Genomic DNA, 24,879 nt, shown 5'->3' on the forward strand with positions numbered 1-24,879 from the left:
CCTGCGGATATATTAGTCCAATACCACCCTAACTCCTAACATCCAAAAAAAAAAAAAAAAAAGAAAAAAATAACAATAATAATAATTATATATTACTCCACATCGCAGCTACCGGGGCATGCAATTTTTTTTTTTATGGATATATATATATAAATACTTAGTTACGGCACTGGGCAAAACCAAAGCCCATGGCCAGTACACAATATTTTTCTGTCTGTGTTATTTTCTGTTGAGCACTACTGACACCGTTGAAACGGTGAGTCTTAGGTCGCCTGCGGATATATTAGTCCAATCAATGCGTCTGGAACTGCTGTGTAATCCCAAGGTAACTGCTCACTGTTAACACGTTGTAAGACGTTATTTCACCTTTTAAGTAATACAGTGTCCCCTTCAGACATAGGAGAGATTCGGAAATAACATTCAAAACTATGCGCGAGTAAATACCACCCTAAATCCTAACATCCAAAAAAAAGAAGAAAAAAAATTACAATAATAATAATTATATATATATATATATATATATATATATATATATATATATATATATATATATATATACATATATAATTGCATGCCCCGGTAGCTACGATGTGGAGTCTTTCCATCCACCTCCGGTTGCTTCAACCGGTGGTGCATGCAATATATATATATATATATATTTGCATGCCCCGGTAGCTAAATGCTTAGTTACGGCACTGGGCAAAACCAAAGCCCATGGCCAGTACACAATATTTTTCTGTCTGTATTATTTTCTGTTGAGCACTACTGACACCGTTGAAACGGTGACTCTTAGGTCGCCTGCGGATATATTAGTCCAATCAATGCGTCTGAACCTGGTGTGTAATCCCAAGGTAACTGCTCACTGTTGTAATTGTTTGCCACAAAGGTCAGTGGTGTCTGGGATTACGCAAGCACCGAAGACGTGACATTGCTAAAATTCCCAAAACACTATCAGCAAGGAACGAAGAAACAGGTTTGTAATAAGGAAGACCCTTTAAATAATCCACCCAAAAGGAAATGCATGTACAAAACGATCGTCAAAGAGGAGATTAAACAAGTCCATTGACCTAAACTGTCACCATAGCACGGGGAACAAGTTTAAACTGTCGTTGTGAAATATTGAGGAGCACAAAGTTCATACGAAGTTTCTAGTATTACGACAATACGAAGCTTCTAGTATTACGACAATGAAGAAGTCGTTTCTGTAAGTGAATGAGGTAAGATCCAAGAGAAGTGTTATTCATTCATAAGTGCTCTCTCAAGTTACGGGATTCAGAGGTTGTTTACTGAAGAAAAAACGAAAGTGGAATATATTGAAGCTGCAGTTGATAGTAAATGTGTACTTGCAATGAAGAATGATCGTGGTTAAGACGTGAGCTGTTTTGTATTACTGTACATGAAGGGTGTGTGTTCTTGTTAGGAGTATGTATCGTAATTGCACAAGTGGAACTGTACTGTGTCTTGTAATTAGTGAAACTAAAACATTATTCCCAACACTCTGATACGTCTAACCACGGTCAGTTTACCAAATAAGTCTAGGAAATGCCAATTGTTTTCACAATATGTCAGTTTTAGATCCCAAATTCATTTTCTGAAGGAGTCTAATAATAGCTGGATGAAAGCCTACTCCAGTAAAGTATTAGGGCAAGGGCGTTTATGCTGAAGTATCCAATGCGTACAGTTCACATTGTCAGGCAGCTTTAAACCCTTTTTTTGAAAACACGACAGTAGCCTGCTACACATTAATACGCTTTCTTCCTTGTCATTGGGCTCTGGTGTTTTTCCCTTATGGAGACCACCTTCAGTCTTAACTACATCAGAACACTCCAATTGTCTATTGCTGATTTAAGATTTGATTTATTTATTTAATAACATGAACTGTGCTACTGCAGCATTTTACTCCAGTATTTTGCTGTAAACACTATACTTTAAAGTGGTAATTTGCTGTAAATGCATTTTTATTATACAGCAGTAAACTATAGTGGCCATACTTAGTACTGTAGTCTACTATAACCTCCTTGAATAATGCATACTTCAAAGTGGTTATAGAAATATTCAGAATTTACTGTAGCATACTTTCAAGGAGGTGTAATTGCCAGTAGTATTTACTACAGTGCCTGTATGTTATACAGTATTAAAAAAAAGCATTTACAGCAAATGTGCTCATTAACAATAGAATCCTGTATTAAAATATGTGTTTTAAAAAAGTTGCAATAATTTAAAGTTATGTGAAGTTTAGATTTTATTTTTCATAGAACATAATCCTGAATAAGGGACACTGCAATCACCACAGAGAGCATAGGGAAACTAGTACCTCTTCTGCAGACCTTCATAGCTGAAGGACTGTAAGGATGTAACATTTTATTTACAAATTCGCGAAGAGAAGAAGTGCCAGCTATACTACTACAGAACGTCACAGGATGTCAATCCCTTGGGAAGCATTGACCTGGCTAACGCTACCTTTGGCTACCCGGCTCAAGCTCAGGAAGGGACCTTTCAAATTCAAATCCCAGGACGGGTTGTTGTGCTGAAGGTATGTCTTTTTAAAATTAAAGCAATAGGAAATCCCCTAATCTGTGAAGGTACGTGAAGCAGTATCAAGCCAGCCAATAAAACTTAATCATATACATCTTGCACTTCCATTCGTTGAGTAGAACACACAAGTGCAGTTCTGAGTTGAAACAAACACAAGTTACAGCAAACATGTATTTTCATTAACAAAAAAAAAAACACTGTTTGTGCCTATACTGATGTCTTAATTAAGTTATTTTGTTAGATACAACCGCTTTGATTGAGGATACACTAATCAGTTTGGACTTCCACTTACTGTCATTTTTTTCAAATAACCTTCAAAAACGATGTATCATTTTAAGAAAGTGCCCTTGTGCAATACCAAGGGTTCCCTTATAAATTTAACCACAGTAAATTTAACGCAGGAATTTAGCATTTTTCCCATGGTTCTACAATGCATTTACTGTAGTTTACCATGGTTTATTAATGTTCTTTACCATACCTCTGTGTTCCAGGGATGGAAATAAGACTTCCATTGCATAGCAGTTTGATCCATTCCTGGTTTTACTTTGAGTTTAATATGACACATCGGAACTTGTTACTTATACACTGTGGCTAATCAGGCTAATTTTAAAACCTGCAATGGAGGGAACTGCAATGCAATAGGGGTTTGAATGTCTGTCATTTGGTGCAGGGTGTAAAATTAGCATGGAACTGTAGCCAACCTCCCTGGGCGCGGCCGCAAGAGGAAAATCGACCCCAGATTGAACAGAAGGATAGTGCGAATGGTAGAAAAAGAACCAAGGATAACTGCCAAAGAGATACAAGCTGAACTCCAAGGTGAAGGTACGTCAGTTTGTGATCGCACCATCCGTCGCTTTTTGAGCGAAAGTGGGCTCCATGGAAGAAGACCCAGGAGGACTCCACTTTTGAAAGAAAAACATAAAAAAGCCAGACTGGAATTTGCTAAAATGCATATTGACAAGCCACAATCCTTCTGGGAGAATGTCCTTTGGACAGATGAGTTAAAATTGGAGCTTTTTGGCAAGTCACATCAGCTCTATGTTCACAGACGAAAAAATTAAGCTTTCAAAGAAAAGAACACTGTACCTACAGTGAAACATGGAGGAGGCTCGGTTATGTTTTGGGGCTGCTTTGCTGCGCCTGGCACAGGGTGCCTTGAATCTGTGCAGGGCACAATGAAATCTCAAGACTATCAAGTCATTCTGGAGCGAAATGTACTGCCCAGTGTCAGAAAGCTCTGTCTCAGTCGCAGGTCATGGGTCCTCCAACAGGATAATGACCCAAAACACACAACTAAAAGCACCCAAGAATGGATAAGAACAAAACATTGGACTATTCTGAAGTGGCCTTCTATGAGTCCTGATCTGAATCCTATCGAACATCAATGGAAAGAGCTGAAACTTGCAGTCTGGAGAAGGCACCCATCAAACCTGAGACAGCTGGAGCAGTTTGCTCAGGAAGAGTGGGCCAAACTACCTGTTAACAGGTGCAGAAGTCTCATTGAGAGCTACAGAAAACATTTGATTGCAATGATTGCCTCTAAAGGTTGTGCAACAAAATATTTGTTTTATTATTTACAATATTATGTTGAATAAAAAATCAAAAGCAAAGTCTGATTTCTATTAAATATGGAATAAACAATGGTGGATGCCAATTACTTTTGTCAGTTTCAAGTTATTTCAGAGAAAATTGTGCATTCTTCGTTTTTTGTGGAGGGGTACCAACAAATTTGAGCACGTCTGTATATAAATGTTATTTATACACGCATACAATTCCATTAAATTAGCCATTGTATGGTCTCATGTTATGCTTTACCTAAAATAAATACATTCATCCTAAACCGGTATAGAAATGTATTCCCTGTATCTACTGGCATACATTTCATCAAATGCTCTTGTCAAATGCTCTTGGTTGTGAACACAAAAATAAGCATTACTGTTCTAGCTTTGTTGTTCTCAGTCTTTAAAACGTATATTAACAATCTAACAGCTTGCAGCTAACATGCTTAACACTGTGCGTAATAATGATCTACGGATAAGCTTGATCAATTATGAAAGAGATAGTTGAATTAATTTGAAGGAGTAGCAATTTTATATATAATGTATGTTCCGTTCTAATATCCCAGTATATAGTCACTTATAAGTTACGTTGCAGTACTCCACACCATTCTTCCCATGGCCTGAACTCAGAATAAACTGTCCAGCTAACAAGTTATAAATTGTTCATTGGCTATGAAAGAAGGGGTTCTTACTAACTTTTCACTTGTAATCTTACATGAGCATCATCCAGCCAGTTGTGCAAGAAAAGGCTCTGATTGTTGTATGATAATGTGGGGGAGGAATGTATCCAAAGAAAAGACAAAAACTTAGTGTATGGTGTATTGAGGGTTTAGTAAGTTGAGGGTAAAAGATTAAACTTCAAAGTATATTGAATTTGGTATTTGACTGCATTGTGACCACTTTAAAATCCACAGCCTTCCTTTATAGTTTGAGTTAAGCGAACAGAGCAAGGCTATCATTTTAATCTTTTTTTTTTCTTATAAAGCTATAAAATAGCAGCTCTGTAAGTGTTTGCTGTAAAAAGGTTGTCAGTATAACAAAGGGAATCCTTTTCAGATGCTGCTTTGATAATACACAATAGCATCCCCCAAGCAGGTTTCCCTACATCTAATATTTTGGCAATGAAAAAAATGGATTACTGTGAAGGAATGGTTTGCAGTGTGCAGGTGTAGTGATGATGCAGTACTCCAGAACAAACACACACAAGACAGTTCACAATTAACAGCTCTTTATTTTCAGCTGGGTTGCGTGCCAACAACACTTTAAATAATAAGCATGGGCTCTACACATCAATGTGTATTGTGCCATGCAAAAGGAGGGTTACAGTCCCGAAATAATAAAAACACTTTTTAAACACACAATACACAGACACAGACATGTCTCCTGACAGTGGGTGCTCTAGTGCAAGTGAATGGTGAAAGACAAACACAGAGGTAACAGTAGGTCAGTGTAGTCCGGGGTTTGGTGCTGGCATGCAGCGACAGCTCCCGGTTCGTGTTAGCCGTCTAGCCAAACAAACAATGACAGCTGACAAACAAACAAAGCACAAAACACTCACAGTACTTTTAATTCTCCTGTGCATACGGTCCTTATAGTTTAACCATCAAAACTAAGGAACAGATCACTGGGGCCACTTCCCCTTAAAACCCTCCGTCATGCCCTCTTTCGGTGGCGCGGCCAATCACGTCTCCTCCAATCCGTGACTGACACATCATCTACCGCATTAAGGCGCTGACTTCAGGTATCGTGGCCCCACCCCCTTCCTGAATGTCCGGCTTCCGACTGACCCTGGAATGAACTGCCAAAACATCCATTCTGGGGCACTCTGTTCTGGTTATACAGCGCCCTCAGAGATTGGGAGGGAGATTGTTGATGAGGATTCATTCACTCTCTGTCACAATTACCAACCATTTTTATTAGTGGGGCTTGCGAAGCAAGAGTCCCCACTTTAAATCTTCGACATACTTCTTCTTCTTCTTATTCTTTGGCACGCTACACCGTTTAAGCTAGAAACGCCGTTCAAACTTTAAAACGTGTAGACCGGTCTGGAATAGTGTGCTTGTATACAACTTTTTGATATCTTTTATACTTTTTAAACTATTAAGCTTTTTATCCTTTTTTCTTCCTTCACTTTAATGGGACTTTTTGAACATTCTAAAGCTCCCCATTGTTTAAAAACTCCCAGACTTCCAACATTCTATTTACTGTAAACGATGTAACTTTTGACACAGATCAGCTACTTTGACCACTTTCCCAACAAGTAAGACAAAAAGTTAGAGCACATGGAATCTTCCTCTACTTCTCTGCTATTCAAATCTGAAATCAAAACAGAAATAACTTTTACCAATCAAGAGATACAGCTGTTTTAGTAACCGCTTCAACTAAAATTCTCTAACTTTTTATAAACAACTGAAATTTTGACCACTTTCCCAACAAGCTAGACAAAAAGTTAAAGGGTATGACATCTTCCTCTACTTCTCTGGTATTCAAATTTGAAATCAAAACATAAATAACTTTTACCAATCAAGAGGTACACCTGTTTTAGTAACCGCACCAACAAAAATTTTCTCTAACTTTTTATAAACCGCCATTTTGACCACTTTCCCAACAAGTTAGACAACTACTTAGAGCAAATGAAATCTTCCTCTACTTCTCAGCTATTCAAATATGAAATCAAAACAGGAATGGCGTCTACCAATCATGAGGTACAGCTGTTTTAGTAACCGCATCTACTACTTTCAGTAGGCTACTTCCCACTGTTGAATTAACTGTCATAGAACTTTGAGAAATTTCAAATTCTAGCACATTCTAAGCATGAGACAATTAATAAACAATGTGACTTTTGACACAAATCAGCTACTTTGACCACTTTCCCAATAAAGCAAGCCCCACAACTTGTAAAGTTACCATCTAGTTTGTTTTGTTTTTGTTTTACAGGCATTAAACAGCCAAGCCATGCTGTATTGGTTGCAGCAGCTGCAAATAAAATGGTGGCAGCACAATACCAGCCTGGTGAAAATACCTGCAGAGCCCTCCACTACCTCCACACAGCTCTGCCAGCTGCCTTCTGCACCTTGGGAAGGTAAGCTCACTGACAGCCCAGTTTTAATTCTAGCTCAAGTCAACCAAATTGTGTGTGGGGTGGGGTTCTTCAGTTTGTGATCTGATGGAGAAAAGGGTTCCAGGGTAGGTGTTGTGTGCATGCAAAACAAAAGAGCTGAACCGGAATAACCCAATTTAAATTATTTATTCTAAACGCTTACAAAGTGTTGCTATACTCTTGTAACCACCACATATTTTTTCATGTTTTGCCCTTTATTGTAATTATATCTAAGATATTTTCATGAGGTGTAATGTGAAGCAAGAAATGCAGTGCTTTAATTAGGTGAGGTAACAAAAGTACCAGGACTTTGTTTATTGTGTCTGGTGTCAGATATCTTAATGAATTCAAACAATCAAAAATGATGATCATACAGGAGAATGTTGGTGCTGTGTGGTGGAAAGAACTCAAAATGATAAACACCCAGTAGACTTACAGTATTTTAGATCTGGTGCTGTTTTAGACTAGGTACTGTATACAGGTTTAAAGCTGGCAAGATGTATATGCACCTCCGTATGTATAATAAAATAGACCCAGTATTTACAGCTGACTCTTGTCTTCTGGTATAAGAATGACGTATACTTTTAACCTGTACTTTCTTAAGACAGCAGCTTAAACAACACAGCCCGCAAACACCGTTTCTGACAGCTGTTGTGAGTGAGACTCTCTAATGTTGCCAGAAACTTTCCCAAGCAAAAGGTGCAGGGAAGGAAATTTTCATTTCACTAAAACATACATATATCTACAGCTTTTGGAACCAAATAATACATTTGTATATCTAATCATTTGATTATATTTACTCCATGAAGTCCAGGAAGTAAGTACAAATGTATTACAGTACATTAGAATGGCATTTCCACATGATAAATGAATATGTATGAAATGTGTACTTTGTTTGAAGGGATGGGCAGTTGAGATGCTTGTGCTCTTTTTCAGGAAGGACAGAGGACTTCCTCCCAGCAGTAAAGACCCCCAAGGGCCTAGTCGGAGAAGCCGCAGCCTGTCTGCCAGACCCCTGGCAACAAAATGCACTGCAAAAGCTCTCCCTCAAGCACCCCATCACAGAGATACAGTAAGACACTACCTGCATACCTTGTTTTTATGTGCCTCTTAATGGGAAAGCACACTGAATTAAATGGCTCTCTTACGTACAGTGTAAGTACCAAAATCACGGCAATGGCTGGGGCAATGTCAGTTGCTCATGATTCGCTAGCACCAAATATTTTGTAACCAAAATATATTCCTTGGCTTCTATTTAATAACAGCAAAGTTTTCACTAGTGGGAAGCAACATGTGCTTTTATCCTAAGGTCATTTTTCATTTGAAAATTTACAGAAGTTATTCAAACCTGTTATGTAAACTAGTCAGCCCTATCCAGGCAGCTGCCTGTAAGCAAGAGAAGCAACCAGTTGAGCTTTGGATTTTGTTATTTGTTGTGTACTACTTTAGTTTGTGTGTGTGTGTTTGTTTCTATGCATTTAGTTTCGTTTTCTCTGTACTTTGCCTTCAGAAGTCAGTTTGTGTTTCCCCTGCCTTGCCCTTACAGGAACACAGTCCTCAATATCTGTGGAAACAAGCCAGCTCAGGAGCTGAGGCGGAGTGTGTTCAACTTTGACAAGATTCAGCAGTCGCAAGACTGTCCCTGTGAGGATCCTGTGACACAGATACTGGGGGAAACAACAGGTGCGTCCTTCAGTTGACAGGAAACTGCCCTGCAAAGTCTGTGTCTCTGCTTAGTTCATGTCTGGATCAGTTCAATGCGGGGACCACCACAGTGGCTCTGAAACTATTACATTCTTCTCATGCAGGGTAAGAACTCTTTCTGCTGTTATAAATGTGCAGAGGTTTCCTGTTCCTAAAGGTGAACCATGCAGGAGTAAAGCTTGTTAATAAGATAAAGAATGAGTGTCAATAAAGCCTTTTTTTTAAGAAATTTCTAGAAAACTCACTTGATAGCTCACAATTTCACCTTTCATTGAAAACAACAGCTCTTTTTAACAACTATTTTCTTTTGCAGCAAATTGTAGTTTTGGCTAGGCACCCTAGAATTAACATCGGTACTATGGGTTCTATGATGATTTTTGTGTGTATAACAAATTTGAATTCCAGAAATAATCATTATTTTCTTTTTTTGTTTAATGATTATGAAGGGTATATTGTCAGGTAGGTGGCTCCAGAATAAAATAAAGAACCAGCAAGTTTAAGAAAAAAAAATATATATATATATATATATATATATATATATATATATATATTAAATAAATATTCATGCATTTCAAATGCTTTCTTTGCTTGCTCTCTTTCCTAGCACCTCCAGCACCGCCTCTGACACCCCCAGCACCTACAGTCCTTTCAGCTTCTTCAGTTTCTTCAGTTACAAACGAGTCTGCGCAGGAAACAAAGACTGGAGGAAAGAGTTCTCCATCAAGCAGCATGAACAAGAGGGAGAAGAAAATGACCAGTTCTCTTCAGCCTTCTGGGGAGAAGGTGTCAGTAAAGGAGGGGAGCCCCGTGGACAAACTATCCTGACTCCAGCACGAGGTGTTCACGCTCACTGAGGGGCTCAAGTCACAAAAGGTATATGTTTGGTTTGGGTGACTGAAGTATATTTAAGCACATAACAACTGATAACTGAGTTATTAAAGAATATGTCTTGTGAGGCACTTGTACAATGAATGATTGAACCTTATAAATGTTTCCCATAGTAAAATCATAAAGCATAGTGGTACAGCATAGGTCAGCATTGTAAAGACCAGCTAGGTATGGTAAAGCATATTAATTAACATGGAAAGCCAGGGTACACTGTGGGAAAATAACAGTCTAATCACGGGGAAAGCATGGGAAAACTGTAAAAAATACTGTGCAAAAACACAGTTGTAAACCTTTATAAAGTTGTATGATAGTATTTAAATATGATGATGTATCTATAATAAGCATGGTATGAACGAACATAAGACAGAAACAGTGGATTTAGTCAAGCAGTTACACAAAGTAATACAAACTCAAATCCAAGACCAGCAATAATTTTGCCTAAACTGATTAAAGTACTGATCTACTGTATTTACTGTGTGATGTCTTAACTCTTTTTCTATGTAAGTCAGAAACCTGCATGCTGACCACAAATTGGTTGCTTTACTGTGCATTTTCTTTCCTCTTTGGCTAAGGGGTCACTGGGTGTGAAGGCAAACGCATTTAGCAGAATAACTCATGCATTACCTAACAGTAGAGAGCTTTTTAAAAGTGTGATAACTGTATTGCTGATAATCCAAATTGTTATAAACATGGTGGTATGATTTTCTATAGTAGCTGTGTATGTAAAATATGGTTGAAGGGCACTTCTGAAACAGTGAAGAGAGTCTGTTGTTGCTTCATTGTCTGTAACTGAAACTCTTGTGCTGTACTACTGTTCCTATGAATCCATAAAGGTTACAATGTAGAATTTTTTTTATTATTTTGTCATCAACACATACAGTACAAGTGTATTAAAATACAAAATCTCTGGGGCCCTGTCACAAAGACGGCCAGAGTGGGTGGCGTCAGACCAGACAGGAATTCAAACAACAGAGACGGTGGTTGTGATGAGCTGAGTGCAATGGCTGCACTCAGCGTTTAATAACAAATAAAAGGTTTTAAACAGTACACAAAACACAGGACACGGCACTACACGCCAAAATAAAAAGACAAACAAAACGGACTAAACACAAACGGTGCACGGAGACAAACAAACACGGTGAGTACACACACTTATCTTTACGTTTAATGATTTTACGTTCTAGTTTCTCCTCTCTCTCTCACCCGTTCTCCTCTTCCGAACACCCAACCCTTAGTGCAAGAAACGTGCATCTATATATACTGTTGTGCTGGGATTCAATTACTAATTAATTACTCACTTGAATCCCAGCACGTGAATTGATTACGTGAAACCCCGTGTTCACATATTATATTTTAAATGCACGTGCGTGATGTGCAATCCCGTGCCTAAATACAAATATACAATTTTTAAATATACGTGAAACACAGACCCGTTTATATCCCGTGTACCAATCTATACACCAACATTAACATACGCACCATACAACACATAACACAAATGCACACAGGGGCGGGGCGCTTTGCCACATATACCCCCCCTTGTGCGCAGCACACATGGCCTCAACGGCCACCTCCCCCCTTAAAAATCCAGCAGTCCAGGACAAAGTCTCGGGCTGGGAAGGGAGGCTTCAGTGGGCCCATGGCTGGCCATGCTGTCAGCACCCCTGCCGGTAGTGGCACGGCTGACAGCCTGTTGGTCCCGTCCTGCAGCGAAAAAGCTGCGGGGGCAGGTGGTCCCCCGACCTCCCCCTTCTTCGTGGCCGGCAGCTCCCTCCTGTGGGGCTCCGGCCACAAGAACTCCTGCAGCGAAACTGCTGCTGGGGAAAGTGGTCTCCTGACCTCGTCCCCCTTCTTTGTAGCCGGTAGCTCCCTTTGGTGGGGCTCCGACCACAGTACTGCCGGCAGCGAAGAAGCTGCAGTGGGAGCAGGTCTCCGGACCTCCCCCACGATCTCCGGCAGCGAAACTGCTGCAGTGGGAGCAGGTCTCCGGACCTCCCCCACGATCTCCGGCAGCGAAACTGCTGCAGTGGGAGCAGGTCTCCGGACCTCCCCCACGATCTCCGGCAGCGAAACTGCTGCAGTGGGAGCAGGTCTCCTGACCTCCCCCACGATCTCCGGCAGCGAAACTGCTGCTGGGGTTGGTGGTCTCCAGACCTCCTCCCCCTTCTTCGTGGCCGACAGCTCCCCTTTCTGGGGCTCCGGCCACCGTACTCCCCGTGGTGGAGGTATGGGAAGCAGAGACAGCTCCTGCTGTTCTGCTTCTGGCAGTGGCAGAGGCAGAGGCAGCTCCTCTGCTCCTGGAAGTGGCAGAGGCAGCTCCTGCTCCTCTGCTCCTGGAAGTGGCAGAGGCAGCTCCTGCTCCTTTGCTCCTGCCGGTGTAGGTGGCGGAGGCAGAGGCAGCTCCGGCTGCTCTGCTCCTGCCGATGTAGGTGGCGGAGGCAGAGGCAGCTCCTGCTCCTCTGCTCCTGGAAGTGGCAGAGGCAGCTCCTGCTCCTCTGCTCCTGGAGGTGGTGGAGGCAGAGGCAGCTCCTGCTCCTCTGCTCCTTGCGGTGGTGGTGGCGGAGGCAGAGGCAGCTCCTGCTCCTCTGCTCCTTGCGGTGGTGGTAGCGGAGGCAGAGGCAGCTCCTGCTCCTCTGCTCCTGGAGGTGGTGGAGGCAGAGGCAGCTCCTGCTCCTCTGCTCCTGGAGGTGGTGGAGGCAGAGGCAGCTCCTGCTCCTCTGCTCCTGGCAGTGCTGGCTCCCTCTGCTGTGGCGGCTGGGCATGTGCACGCCGTGCTGCCTTCAGCAGCATAGCGAGAGGCTGCTGGGGGACACCAGCATCCTGCCCTTCTCCCCCCCAAAAATTTTCAGGGGGTTGAGCCTGTAACTCCTCCCCTTCTGGCTCTTGGGACGGCACCAGCAGGTATTCACCCTCTGCTGGTGGAGGTGGGACCAGCAGGCATTCTCCCTCTGCTGGCAGCTTGGGTCCTACGGCTGTGGAAGCCCCGACTTCCCTCTTTTTGGGCTGTGGACGCACCGACTCCTCCCTTTTGGGCTGTGGACGCACCGACTCCTCCCTTTTGGGCTGTGGACGTTCGGGCTCCTCCCACTCAGGCGTAGGACGTTCGGGCTCCTCCCACTCAGGCGTAGGACGTTCGGGCTCCTCCCACTCAGGCGTAGGACGTTCGGGCTCCTCCCACTCAGGCGTAGGACGTTCGGGCTCCTCCCACTCAGGCGTAGGACGTTCGGGCTCCTCCCACTCAGGCGTAGGACGTTCGGGCTCCTCCCACTCAGGCGTAGGACGTTCGGGCTCCTCCCACTCAGGCGTAGGACGTTCGGGCTCCTCCCACTCAGGCGTAGGACGTTCGGGCTCCTCCCACTCAGGCGTAGGACGTTCGGGCTCCTCCCGCTTGGGCTGTGGACGCTCAGGCTCCTCCCATTTGGGCTGTGGACGCTCAGGCTCCTCCCATTTGGGCTGTGGACGCTCAGGCTCCTCCCGTTTGGGCTGTGGACGCTCAGGCTCCTCCCGCTTGGGCTGTGGACGCTCAGGCTCCTCCCGCTTGGGCTGTGGACGCTCAGGCTCCTCCCCATAACTGCGGAAGGGACAGTGGGCGAACAGGTGATCCTGGTCGCAGAGGAGGCACCCCGACGATGGCTTGTTACATCGCCGTGGATGCCTGGCCCTTAGGCGGCACTCCTCCTCCCTGTCCTTCACCTCTTTATCTGTCTCCCGCTTGGGCTGTGGAGGCAAAACCAGCAGGCATTCACCCTCTGCTGGTGGAGATGGGGACAGCAGGTACTCCTCTGCTGGTGGTCCTGCTACCTGGGCTGCTGTTCCGTTTATCATTGCCTCCAGGTAGCTGAGGAGAAACTCCACACCTTCCTCCAAGGTGTTTGGGGTGTGTTCCTGCTGATAAGCCTCCCATCTCTCACTGTCCATCATCCACAGGGCCCGAACGACTATGGGCAGAGCCTGGGCCTCCAGCCCAGCATTCTCCAGGAACCAGTCCCGCCATTTTGTGGCGTCTTCTGCCATTATATATATATATAATTTTTTTTTTTTTTTTTTTTTTTTTTTTAACAAAACCCCTCCTGGTCTGACGCTTGGAGGCGCGGCTATCCCACGATGACACCACGTGTCACAAAGACGGCCAGAGTGGGTGGCGTCAGACCAGACAGGAATTCAAACAACAGAGACGGTGGTTGTGATGAGCTGAGTGCAATGGCTGCACTCAGCGTTTAATAACAAATAAAAGGTTTTAAACAGTACACAAAACACAGGACACGGCACTACACGCCAAAATAAAAAGACAAACAAAACGGACTAAACACAAACGGTGCACGGAGACAAACAAACACGGTGAGTACACACACTTATCTTTACGTTTAATGATTTTACGTTCTAGTTTCTCCTCTCTCTCTCACCCGTTCTCCTCTTCCGAACACCCAACCCTTAGTGCAAGAAACGTGCATCTATATATACTGTTGTGCTGGGATTCAATTACTAATTAATTACTCACTTGAATCCCAGCACGTGAATTGATTACGTGAAACCCCGTGTTCACATATTATATTTTAAATGCACGTGCGTGATGTGCAATCCCGTGCCTAAATACAAATATACAATTTTTAAATATACGTGAAACACAGACCCGTTTATATCCCGTGTACCAATCTATACACCAACATTAACATACGCACCATACAACACATAACACAAATGCACACAGGGGCGGGGCGCTTTGCCACAGGCCCCCGAGGGGCTCAGCTGGTAAAGGCATGAGTGCATGGTGTGCAGGGTGAGTCAGGAAGTCAAGGGTAATTTTGTGCCCTGTGCAGGGACTGTTTCTGCCGGGCTAGATCTAAACAGTCACAATAGAGCTCCTGAATACAATTCTGGGTTTTCGCTCATGACTCCTCTGTATCTTATGATGATAAAAAGACAGCTTACATTTTTGCCTGTATGGTCACAAAACTTCCTTTTACATTTTTATGAGCTTCAATAAGCATATTTTATTGCTTCCCAAACATAAACTTTAATCTTGCATCGCCGCCTTCTTGTTTCCTGTTAGTAACCCATACGACTTTTAACGCGGTGCTCAAATGCACCTGATCTGCAACATGCAAGAGTTTGTAGCTAACTGTATATTTGATCTAAAATTAGACCAACAGACACAATCTTTATTTGTGCACAGAATTTATTGTGCATGTGCATTTTGACTTATTTTATCATTAGTTTTTGTGTCTTGATTAAAGACACGGTTATCCTGGACCTTATGAATCCACTTTACAAGACACCATTGCTCATTATTATTGTAATACTGGGACAGTATTTCCAGTGTTTGGTACTTTTATTGCATTATCATTGTTTTCTTCTTTCAGAGTACAAAGAACAGAGCTGCAAAAACAAGGTTTTTTTTGAGCCTGTTAAAAACACACAAGTTAAGCTGATCTCCTGAATGGTTTGAAAAATGACCACCAGCAGGCAGTGTGCAGAATTTTCAGTCATTTTGCTGGTCTTTTCTAAAAACACTTCACTGAATTCATCTTTTATAATTGGTTAAAAAAAGGACATTGTTATTGAAATAGTAGGCTGTGTGGTCCAGTGGTTAAAGAAAAGGGCTTGTAATCAGGAGGTCCCCGGCTCAGATTCCAGTTGGGCCACTGACTCATTGTGTGACCCAGAGCAAGTCACTTAACCTCCTTATGCTCCGTCTTTCAGGTGGGACGTTGTTGTAAGTGACTCTGCAGCTGATGTATAGTTCACACACCCTAGTCTCTGTAAGTCGCCTTGGATAAAGGTGTCTGCAAAATAAACAAAATAGTAATAATAATAATGTCTGATAATTGGTTTTAAGGCCATTGACGTATAATATAGGGCAGAGCTTCAGAACCTTTTCTCATATGCACTACTAATAAATACTGCAACAGGCTGTTTTTTAGGGAAAATTGCATTGTACAGTAGACTATTCTAATCCGAGGCCCAATAGTTTGAATTTACCTGTAGCCATAACTGTAATTAAATGCATAATGTTAACAGCTGTTCTTATATGATAAGTAAAACAGTATTTTTTTATTCAAAGGGATATTACAGATTTTTCAGGAAATGCAAGAATCAAAAACCTAAAACAAATACTATACCAGGCATTTTTAGTATGGTACAGTTTATTATCAGTACTCCAAACAAATCACTAATCTGAACAGGTCTGATCCCACCTGGTTCAGATTACAAAGAAAGTACAGGTGCATTATTCAGGGACCACCTACAGTATAATTTATTTACAGGAACCTCCAACACAGCTCATGAAGCTTCACCTTTAAGAGTAAATGACCATAGTGTTTTTGTTTTGAAATCAGGAGCTGGTGCGACTCCTTCACAAGGCCCTGGAGGCAGCACAGCAGGAGAAGAGGACCAGCAAACAGTTCCTGGCAGCAGCAGGGGAGCAGGAGCGGCTGGAGCTGGTGCGGCACAAAGAGAGGTGTATCGCGGACCTGGACAGCCGCCTGGAGGCCCTGCTCAAAGACAAGGAGGAGCTGGAGCAGCGGCTGGCCATGCAGGACTGCCAAGTGAATGAGCTGCAGCAGCACGTGCAGCTCATGATGGAGAAGAACAACGCCAAGCAGGAAGTCATCCTCAAGCTCTCCGAGCAGGTGGCCGCCTGCATGGCTGACCCCCAGCGTACCGTAGCCAACTCCATGGGCACAGAGACCTTCTGCAGGCTGCAGGAGAAGATTGAGCACCTCAAGGTTATTTTAAAAGTTACTTTTACATTACAGCCATGGGAAGTACGTCAACTCTTGTTTCAAGAAACACGGGTAAAACCACACTCTTTTTTTTGGTTTTGTTTGACCACCATGTAATCCTGCATGATGTGAAAAAGCAGTAAAGTAACTGATCCATGTTTTCACTGCTGGGGTGTCACATACGGTATTCTGCACCTTCTCTGCATCCAATAAGCATTACACACATGACATCTTAACTAGCTTTTATTAGCATTGGAGCAGAGACACAATTACTGTTTGCCACTCCAGTCTAAGAATGATTCATTTATAGTAGAACCGGTCCAGGGGTCCAGCGAATATATACTAATATTGTATCTCAGAGGAAGTTGTTTTAGTATATTGTAGTTTCTTTATTAATGTCGGGGCATTATAAATGAACAATGATGGTGTCATATCTTACAGGATCAGATACGACAGGTTCAACCGTACTTTGTATCACGTTACTGTGATTTTGTACTGTATAGGTCAGGCTTGCACAGTGTTGATGTGATGTTACAATGAACAGCAAAAATGATTATAATAACATAAACATACTGTATAAAAAAAAGATCCCTGTGTAACCCCAGGCTACTAGGCATGAGGGGGTACACTGCTCTCTGATAAAAGTTAGGAGAGCAGTTATCTGCTTATTAGCAAAACTTAAATCCACTAATATAAAGTCAAATAAATGCGTCTGGACCTGGTGTGTAATCCCAAGGTAACTGCTCACTGTTAACACGTTGTAAGACGTTATTTCACCTTTTAAGTAATACAGTGGCCCCTTCAGACATATTAAAGGAGAGATTCGGAAAAAACAATAAAAACTATGCGCGAGTAAATACCACCCTAAATCCTAACATCCAAAAAATAAAAAATAAATAAAAAATATCAATAATAATAATAATAATATATATATATATATATATATATATATATATATATATATATATATATATATATATATATATATATATATATAATTGCATGCCCCGGTAGCTACGATGTGGAGTCTTTCCATCCACCTCCGGTTGCTTCAACCGCTGGTGCATGCAATTTATATATATATATATATATATATATATATATATATATATATATATATATATAATTTGCATGCCCCGGTAGCTAAATACTTAGTTACGGCACTGGGCAAAACCAAAGCCCATGGCCAGTACACAATTTTTTTCTGTCTGCATTCTTTTCTGTTGAGCACTACTGACACCGTTGAAACGGTGAGTCTTAGGTCGCCTGCGGATACATTAGTCCAATCAATGCGCCTGAACCTGGTGTGTAATCCCAAGGTAACTGCTCACAGTTAACACGTTGTAAGACGTTAATTCACGTTTTAAGTAATACAGTGTCCCCTTCAGACATGTTAAAGGAGAGATTCGGAAAAAACATTCAAAGCTATGCGCGATTAAATACCACCCTAACTCCTAACATCCAAAAAAAAAAGAAAAAAAATAACAATAATAATAATTATATATATATATATATATATATATATATACAGTGCCTTGCGAAAGTATTCGGCCCCCTTGAACTTTGTAACCTTTTGCCACATTTCAGGCTTCAAACATAAAGATATGAAACTGTAATTTTTGTGAAGAATCAACAACAAGTGGGACACAATCATGAAGTGGAACGAAATTTATTGGATATTTCAAACTTTTTTAACAAATAAAAAACTGAAAAATTGGGCGTGCAAAATTATTCAGCCCCCTTAAGTTAATACTTTGTAGCGCCACCTTTTGCTGCGATTACAGCTGTAAGTCGCTTGGGGTATGTCTCTATCAGTTTTGCACATCGAGAGACTGAAATTTTTGCCCATTCCTCCTTGCAAAACAGCTCGAGCTCAGTGAGGTTGGATGGAGAGCATTTGTGAACAGCAGTTTTCAGTTCTTTCCACAGATTCTCGATTGGATTCAGGTCTGGACTTTGACTTGGCCATTCTAACACATGGATATGTTTATTTGTGAACCATTCCATTGTAGATTTAGCTTTATGTTTTGAATCATTGTCTTGTTGGAAGACAAATCTCCGTCCCAGTCTCAGGTCTTTTGCAGACTCCATCAGGTTTTCTTCCAGAATGGTCCTGTATTTGGCTCCATCCATCTTCCCATCAATTTTAACCATCTTCCCTGTCCCTGCTGAAGAAAAGCAGGCCCAAACCATGATGCTGCCACCACCATGTTTGACAGTGGGGATGGTGTGTTCAGGGTGATGAGCTGTGTTGCTTTTACGCCAAACATAACGTTTTGCATTGTTGCCAAAAAGTTCGATTTTGGTTTCATCTGACCAGAGCACCTTTTTCCACATGTTTGGTGTGTCTCCCAGGTGGCTTGTGGCAAACTGTAAACGACACTTTTTATGGATATCTTTAAGAAATGGCTTTCTTCTTGCCACTCTTCCATAAAGGCCAGATTTGTGCAGTATACGACTGATTGTTGTCCAATGGACAGAGTCTCCCACCTCAGCTGTAGATCTCTGCAGTTCATCCAGAGTGATCATGGGCCTCTTGGCTGCATCTCTGATCAGTCTTCTCCTTGTATGAGCTGAAAGTTTAGAGGGACGGCCAGGTCTTGGTAGATTTGCAGTGGTCTGATACTCCTTCCATTTCAATATTATCGCTTGCACAGTGCTCCTTGGGATGTTTAAAGCTTGGGAAATCTTTTTGTATCCAAATCCAGCTTTAAACTTCTCCACAACAGTATCTCGGACCTGCCTGGTGTGTTCCTTGTTCTTCATGATGCTCTCTGCGCTTTAAACGGACCTCTGAGACTATCACAGTGCAGGTGCATTTATACGGAGACTTGATTACACACAGGTGGATTCTATTTATCATCATTAGTCATTTAGGTCAACATTGGATCATTCAGAGATCCTCACTGAACTTCTGGAGAGAGTTTGCTGCACTGAAAGTAAAGGGGCTGAATAATTTTGCACGCCCAATTTTTCAGTTTTTTATTTGTTAAAAAAGTTTGAAATATCCAATAAATTTCGTTCCACTTCATGATTGTGTCCCACTTGTTGTTGATTCTTCACAAAAAATTACAGTTTCATATCTTTATGTTTGAAGCCTGAAATGTGGCAAAAGGTCGCAAAGTTCAAGGGGGCCGAATACTTTCGCAAGGCACTGTATATATATATATATATATATATATATATATATATATATATAATTGCATGCCCCGGTAGCTGCGATGTGGAGTCTTTCCATCCACCTCCGGTTGCTTCAACCGGTGGTGCATGCAATTTATATATATATATATATATATATATATATATATATATATATATATAGCTAAATGCTTAGTTACGGCTCTGGGCAAAACCAAAACCCATGGCCAGTACACAATATTTTTCTGTCTGTATTATTTTCTGTTGAGCACTACTGACACCGTTGAAACGGTGAGTCTTAAGTCTCCTGCGGATATATTAGTCGAATCAATGCGTCTGGACCTGGTGTGTAATCCCAAGGTATCTGCTTACTGTTAACACGTTGTAAGACGTTCATTCACGTTTTAAGTAATACAGTGTCCCCTTCAGACATGTTAAAGGAGAGATTCGGAAATAACATTCAAAACTATGCGCGAGTAAATACCACCCTAACTCCTAACATCCAAAAAGAAAAAAAGAAAAAAAATAACAATAATAATAATTATATATATATATATATATATATATATATATATATATATATATATATATATATATATATATATATATATATAATTATATAATTGCATGCCCAGGTAGTTCCGATGTGGAGTCTTTCCATCCACCTCCGGTGTATGCAGAGATCACTATGCATGCACATCCTAATCAGGTCTGTTTACTTCTTGCTGTTTAAAACTTGAGTGTCAAGAGCAGCTGTGTTGAGCCTTTTTTTAAATGTTATTTCTTTTATGTATTAATCTCACACATCAAACTGAACTCTTTTTTCACTTTTAGAAACTTTTGCACAAATTCTAGCAAGGTGGTAAATGGATGCACAGCAAAACATGTTTTGGTGCATGTTTTTAATTTCCATCAGTTACAGTACACCCTCGTTATAACGAACCTGTTGGGCTCCAAGCCTTTTGTTTGTTATATCAAAGGGTTCGTTGTAGCGAAAGGACAATCAAAATGAACAATAACCTGTTGGAGTAAATTAATGAGATTATATTATTGTGAATAAAAGTAGAATTACATGTACCTGTTTGTTTCACGTATGCAGTATTCTGCCTTTGCTTTATACAATTTGTTAAATAATTAAAATGCAGCACAAAAAGCAAGCATCCACAATTGAAGCTACATTTGTATTCACAATCAATCAGAGATGAATGGTTTCAAAGTGCACCAAATCTTAATCCAACATGCAAGAACCCCAAACCTGAGGTTTTATTCCAAATCAGCCCGACATGAAAAGTCGATATTTATTACACTTATAAATGATCAAAGACAATCTGCCAATTGTTAACTAACAATGAACAGGTCCCTGTGGGCCACGACCTACACCGCTAAAAGTAATTCATTTTTAAAATGAATTTCTGGGTAGAACTATTCTGTTTCTGTTTATTCGCTATTTTCTCTGCTTCAAAACAACAGCAAACACTCCCCACTGTCACTGGTCTTTAGCCCCAGTTAGTCCTGCCTCGCCCCACTCCATGGCCAATCAGCAGCAGCTCCTGTGGTCCATGCCTGTCTCCCATAGCCTGTTCGACCGATGTGAAACACAGCCCCTCCTAGCGTTCCTGTACTTGACAGACCTCACATACGTTACAATATGATCTTTTTTGTTTTGTTTTTATTTGGGGTCCAGGGGCCAGCTTTGTTATAGCGAGGGTGTGCTGTCTATTTCTAGAGGACATGGATGTGGATTTTAGCCTTCAAATACATGACAAGAAATGCTCATTTGAATATTTGGATATTTGTCCCAGCACTACCACAAATACTGTGTGTGCTGTGCTGGAAGCAGCAGTCCAGTACATAACAAAAATAGCCTAAAAAGTAAACAGATGTTCAATGACCATATTATTAAACACGATTGATCAAGTAGTGGAATCAGCACAACGTGTTGGTGGGGGATAGAAGAATTTCTCATCTGTTCAAATGAAAACAATTTAACTGATATAAACTGCAGTTAGCTCATTGTTGGACATGACAACTGCACTTCATCCACCAGAGGGTGCTAAAATACAGCAGCTTTTTATTTGTGTAAAGTAATTATCAATAGCTCAGTTGGCATTTAAGGAAATTACAAAAACAAACTTGAGAGTGCACCTCAACCCTGACCTGAACACCCCCTGCCAATCAGAACAGTCTCAGCCTGACGTGTGTGGAGGTCTTCATCCAGCTGCTTTCACTGCCATTCCTATATAATCCTTTCACCTCTGGTTGTTTTAAATCCTCTTTTTTATTTTATTTCAGTGTATCATGCCCTCTACTTGGAGGAGATGACTGCAACAGAGCTTACCAGGAAGATTGCCTCAGTTTTTAATATCTCCTTAAATCAGATTAATCAGGTTTATAGACAGGGTCCAACAGGCATGCATATACTCGTCAGTGATCAGGTATAGTCGTATGTTTTTCTGTTGTTGTTAATTCCATTACAGATATATGCTTCTGTAAGGGAATATTGGATTTAATGATCTGGTACCTTTTTAGACCCAAAGGAAACTTCATTATTTGTAGCTCACAAAGCAGGACCTGTAACTGTACCTGGTTAAAATGTACCATTTAACTGACAGCTACTACAGAGCCTTAAAATGTGCACCAAATATATATATATATATATATATATATATATATATATATATATATATATATATATATATATAAAATAACAAGTGATACAAAAATACATTTTATTCAATGTCAGTTTAAGGGGAGCTGTATCATATATTAACACTGTCGGACTTGAAATGTATTTCTTGTCACTTATTAAAATTGATGTGTGCAAATCTGAAAAATAATATCCACTGCAGGAGAACTTTTGCAAAAACCTTCAACATTAAAATGTTCTCTTTTCAGATGGTGTACAACTTTCAAGATGAAAGCTGTTTTTTAATCAGCACTGTGAAAGGTAAATATTTATTTGAGTATAACCTTTCACAACTAGACTATAAATTCAGTTGGATACACTTTTTAAATAATACATCTGTCTTGTTATGTTACCACTTGTTTTTAAAAACAAACACAACTTGTTTACATGCAATGCTAATTTGCCCTCTTACTTTTGATTGATTTGTTAACATTACTTTGTGTGTGTGTCCCCTTTACAGCAGAAAACAGTGACGCTTATCACATGATATTGAAATGAAGCATGCCAGATAACATTGGACTGATATTTCAACAGAGGAAGAAATAATTTAAAAGAAAATGTGCAAAACAACAGCCTTTTAAAAGAAGCATTGAGCAAATCCATGTTGATGTTAGAATCGGATTTATAGTGTATTAGAATGTTTCATATTGAAAACAGAAAGATATTAAAGACAAGTCGACGGATAAGCCACTGTCTTGAATCTCCCGTCTCCTGCGGCATAATCCTTGACACTCGCTCAGCCTTTCATTTTTTGAAAGCAAATAAAGGCCCATATATACAAGAGTTTGCACGGGTGGTTGGTTCCTTATCTTGTTTGCAATATGGAGTGAAATGTTTCACTTGCTGGTATTATATTTTAACTTCTATTGTAAAAGATGTGGGGTACTCGCCTGAAGAAGCCTCAAGTTGGTCCCAATATGGAAAAGAATACCGTAAAACAGGAAATATCTGCAACTTAATTTTACAAATGTCTCACTGTGGACATTTACAGCAACAAATGTTTATGCATGTAAACTATACATATACTGTATATAAACTGAATTGAGTAATTATGAAAATTATGCAGCATGTATGTTTTGCTGATTTTAATAAAAGCTAAATTAGTGAATATATTTCGTGCCAGCAAACATTTCATGTTTTACAGTATTCTTTCTTTCTATATTCAAAATGCTGCCCTCCCTGTTTGCACAGCTGCCCAAAGGCCTGTTTTGCAGGCTGTATTGCAATGATGCTAGTAGTCACTGTAGCATATTGATTTGCATGGTTGCTTATTATCATTACCTGTGCACTTAGCGGCCTCAGAGGCGGTGTTGTTAAGGGAATGAAAGGATAGCATAAAAGGGTTTTAAAATGAACCAGATCTTACAGCCAGGATTTTGTTTTTGCTTTACATGGAAATGCATATCCATACAGCTGCTGCAGAGGTGGTGGGTGTACTGTTTTCTTGTTGGGGCCATTTAAGCAGAGTGATATTTAGTAATTAATTCCTAAAGCTGTGGTACACAAGTTTAAAAATATATATATATTATTATAGCTGTAAACCATTGTAAAACAACTTAGTGGAATTCCATGCAGTCCAAGAAAGCTTTTACTGCTGGTTGGAGCCGAGAGACAGCATGGTTTCAGCTTCATCTCATCCCTGCCGGTAGTTTTTGTATCATTTTTAAAAAATTAAAAGTAACATGGGCTTTCTCAACCTGAATCCACTGAACAAACTCAAAATGCACCTTTGTTTTGTGGCATACAATTTAGCACCGACCATTGCCCACAAGTCTTTTGCAACAATTGACTGATTAGTGATTTTTAAATAAAATGTATAAATAATATCACCATTATTTCTGTAAACAGCCAGCATAAAGTTTGTAATGAGTATTAGTGAAGGATCATTCTGAAAATGTATGTGTTTTTTTTTAAATTCTGTGATGTTTGTAGTTATATACTTCATTGTCTGTCCTGGTTTTTTTGTGTTCAACTTGAATTTAAATGACCATGTCAAATTTGCTGTTTTTCATGTTGTCTGACAATATGTTTTGGCTAGTTTCAAGAGGCAGAATCTTTAGTTATAATATTGAAATGTTCCATGTCTTGAACTGACTTTTTATAAAAATGTATTTTTGGGTAGGGAGTCAAAGAATGGGGAAACCACCAAATATTTCTGCACTTATGGCAAAGACACAAATGTTCAGTTGAAAAATCTGTTGGAAACTGACATTGCATACAGTTAAAAAAAAAAAGTTTTAAATGTACACAATTGCCATTTTCTTTCTTCCTTGGATGACAGCTTCAAAATCAGCTGATAACAATGAAAAAGGTATGTTCCCTGTAGCTTGTGGTCTACTATACTGCTTTTTCTTTGATTTTGAAAAAGCATTACATAATTCTTTTTTTTTTTTATTCTGTCCAACTCAGTATAAGGTGCTCAGCTACAGTTAATGGAATTGTATAGCGATAAAATGCCTAATTTTTTTTATTAATATTTGCGATTACAAGAGCAAATTGCTTAATTTATGATGGGCAGTAATGGAAATTGCTTATAAAAAGGAGACC

The 24,879-nt window shown here is 40.4% G+C and overlaps 1 protein-coding gene across 6 annotated transcripts; it reads left to right on the forward strand.

The window, feature by feature from the left end:
• The first annotated feature begins 701 nt into the window (after positions 1-701).
• On the forward strand, positions 702-23,113 carry LOC117420478 (TBC1 domain family member 2A-like). 6 transcript variants are annotated; one of them, XM_059012878.1, is made up of 6 exons: positions 702-1,217; positions 7,032-7,176; positions 8,131-8,266; positions 8,741-8,877; positions 9,503-9,771; positions 16,122-16,258. In XM_059012878.1, the coding sequence occupies exons 2-5, from the start codon at positions 7,050-7,052 to the stop codon at positions 9,721-9,723; spliced, it is 621 nt and encodes a 206-aa protein (XP_058868861.1). In that variant the 5' UTR covers positions 702-1,217; positions 7,032-7,049; the 3' UTR covers positions 9,724-9,771; positions 16,122-16,258. The 6 variants fall into 6 exon arrangements, 4 of the variants coding, with proteins under 4 accessions (XP_058868861.1, XP_058868860.1, XP_058868863.1 ...); XR_009316712.1 differs by lacking the exons at positions 702-1,217; positions 7,032-7,176 and adding an exon at positions 2,143-2,533 and having other exon boundaries at positions 8,741-9,003; XR_009316706.1 differs by lacking the exon at positions 702-1,217 and having other exon boundaries at positions 5,963-7,176; positions 8,741-9,003.
• Positions 23,114-24,879: the final 1,766 nt, after the last annotated feature.

This window comes from Acipenser ruthenus, chromosome 3, assembly GCF_902713425.1.
Source record: "Acipenser ruthenus chromosome 3, fAciRut3.2 maternal haplotype, whole genome shotgun sequence".
NCBI lineage: Eukaryota > Metazoa > Chordata > Actinopteri > Acipenseriformes > Acipenseridae > Acipenser > Acipenser ruthenus.

Coding starts and splice junctions, on each gene's coding strand:
- LOC117420478 (XM_059012878.1), top strand. CDS start 7,050: ATGCTGTATTGGTTGCAGCAGCTGCAAATAAAATGGTGGCAGCACAAT. Junction 7,177..8,130: donor GCCTTCTGCACCTTGGGAAG/GTAAGCTCACTG, acceptor GCTCTTTTTCAG/GAAGGACAGAGGACTTCCTC. Junction 8,267..8,740: donor CACCCCATCACAGAGATACA/GTAAGACACTAC, acceptor TTGCCCTTACAG/GAACACAGTCCTCAATATCT.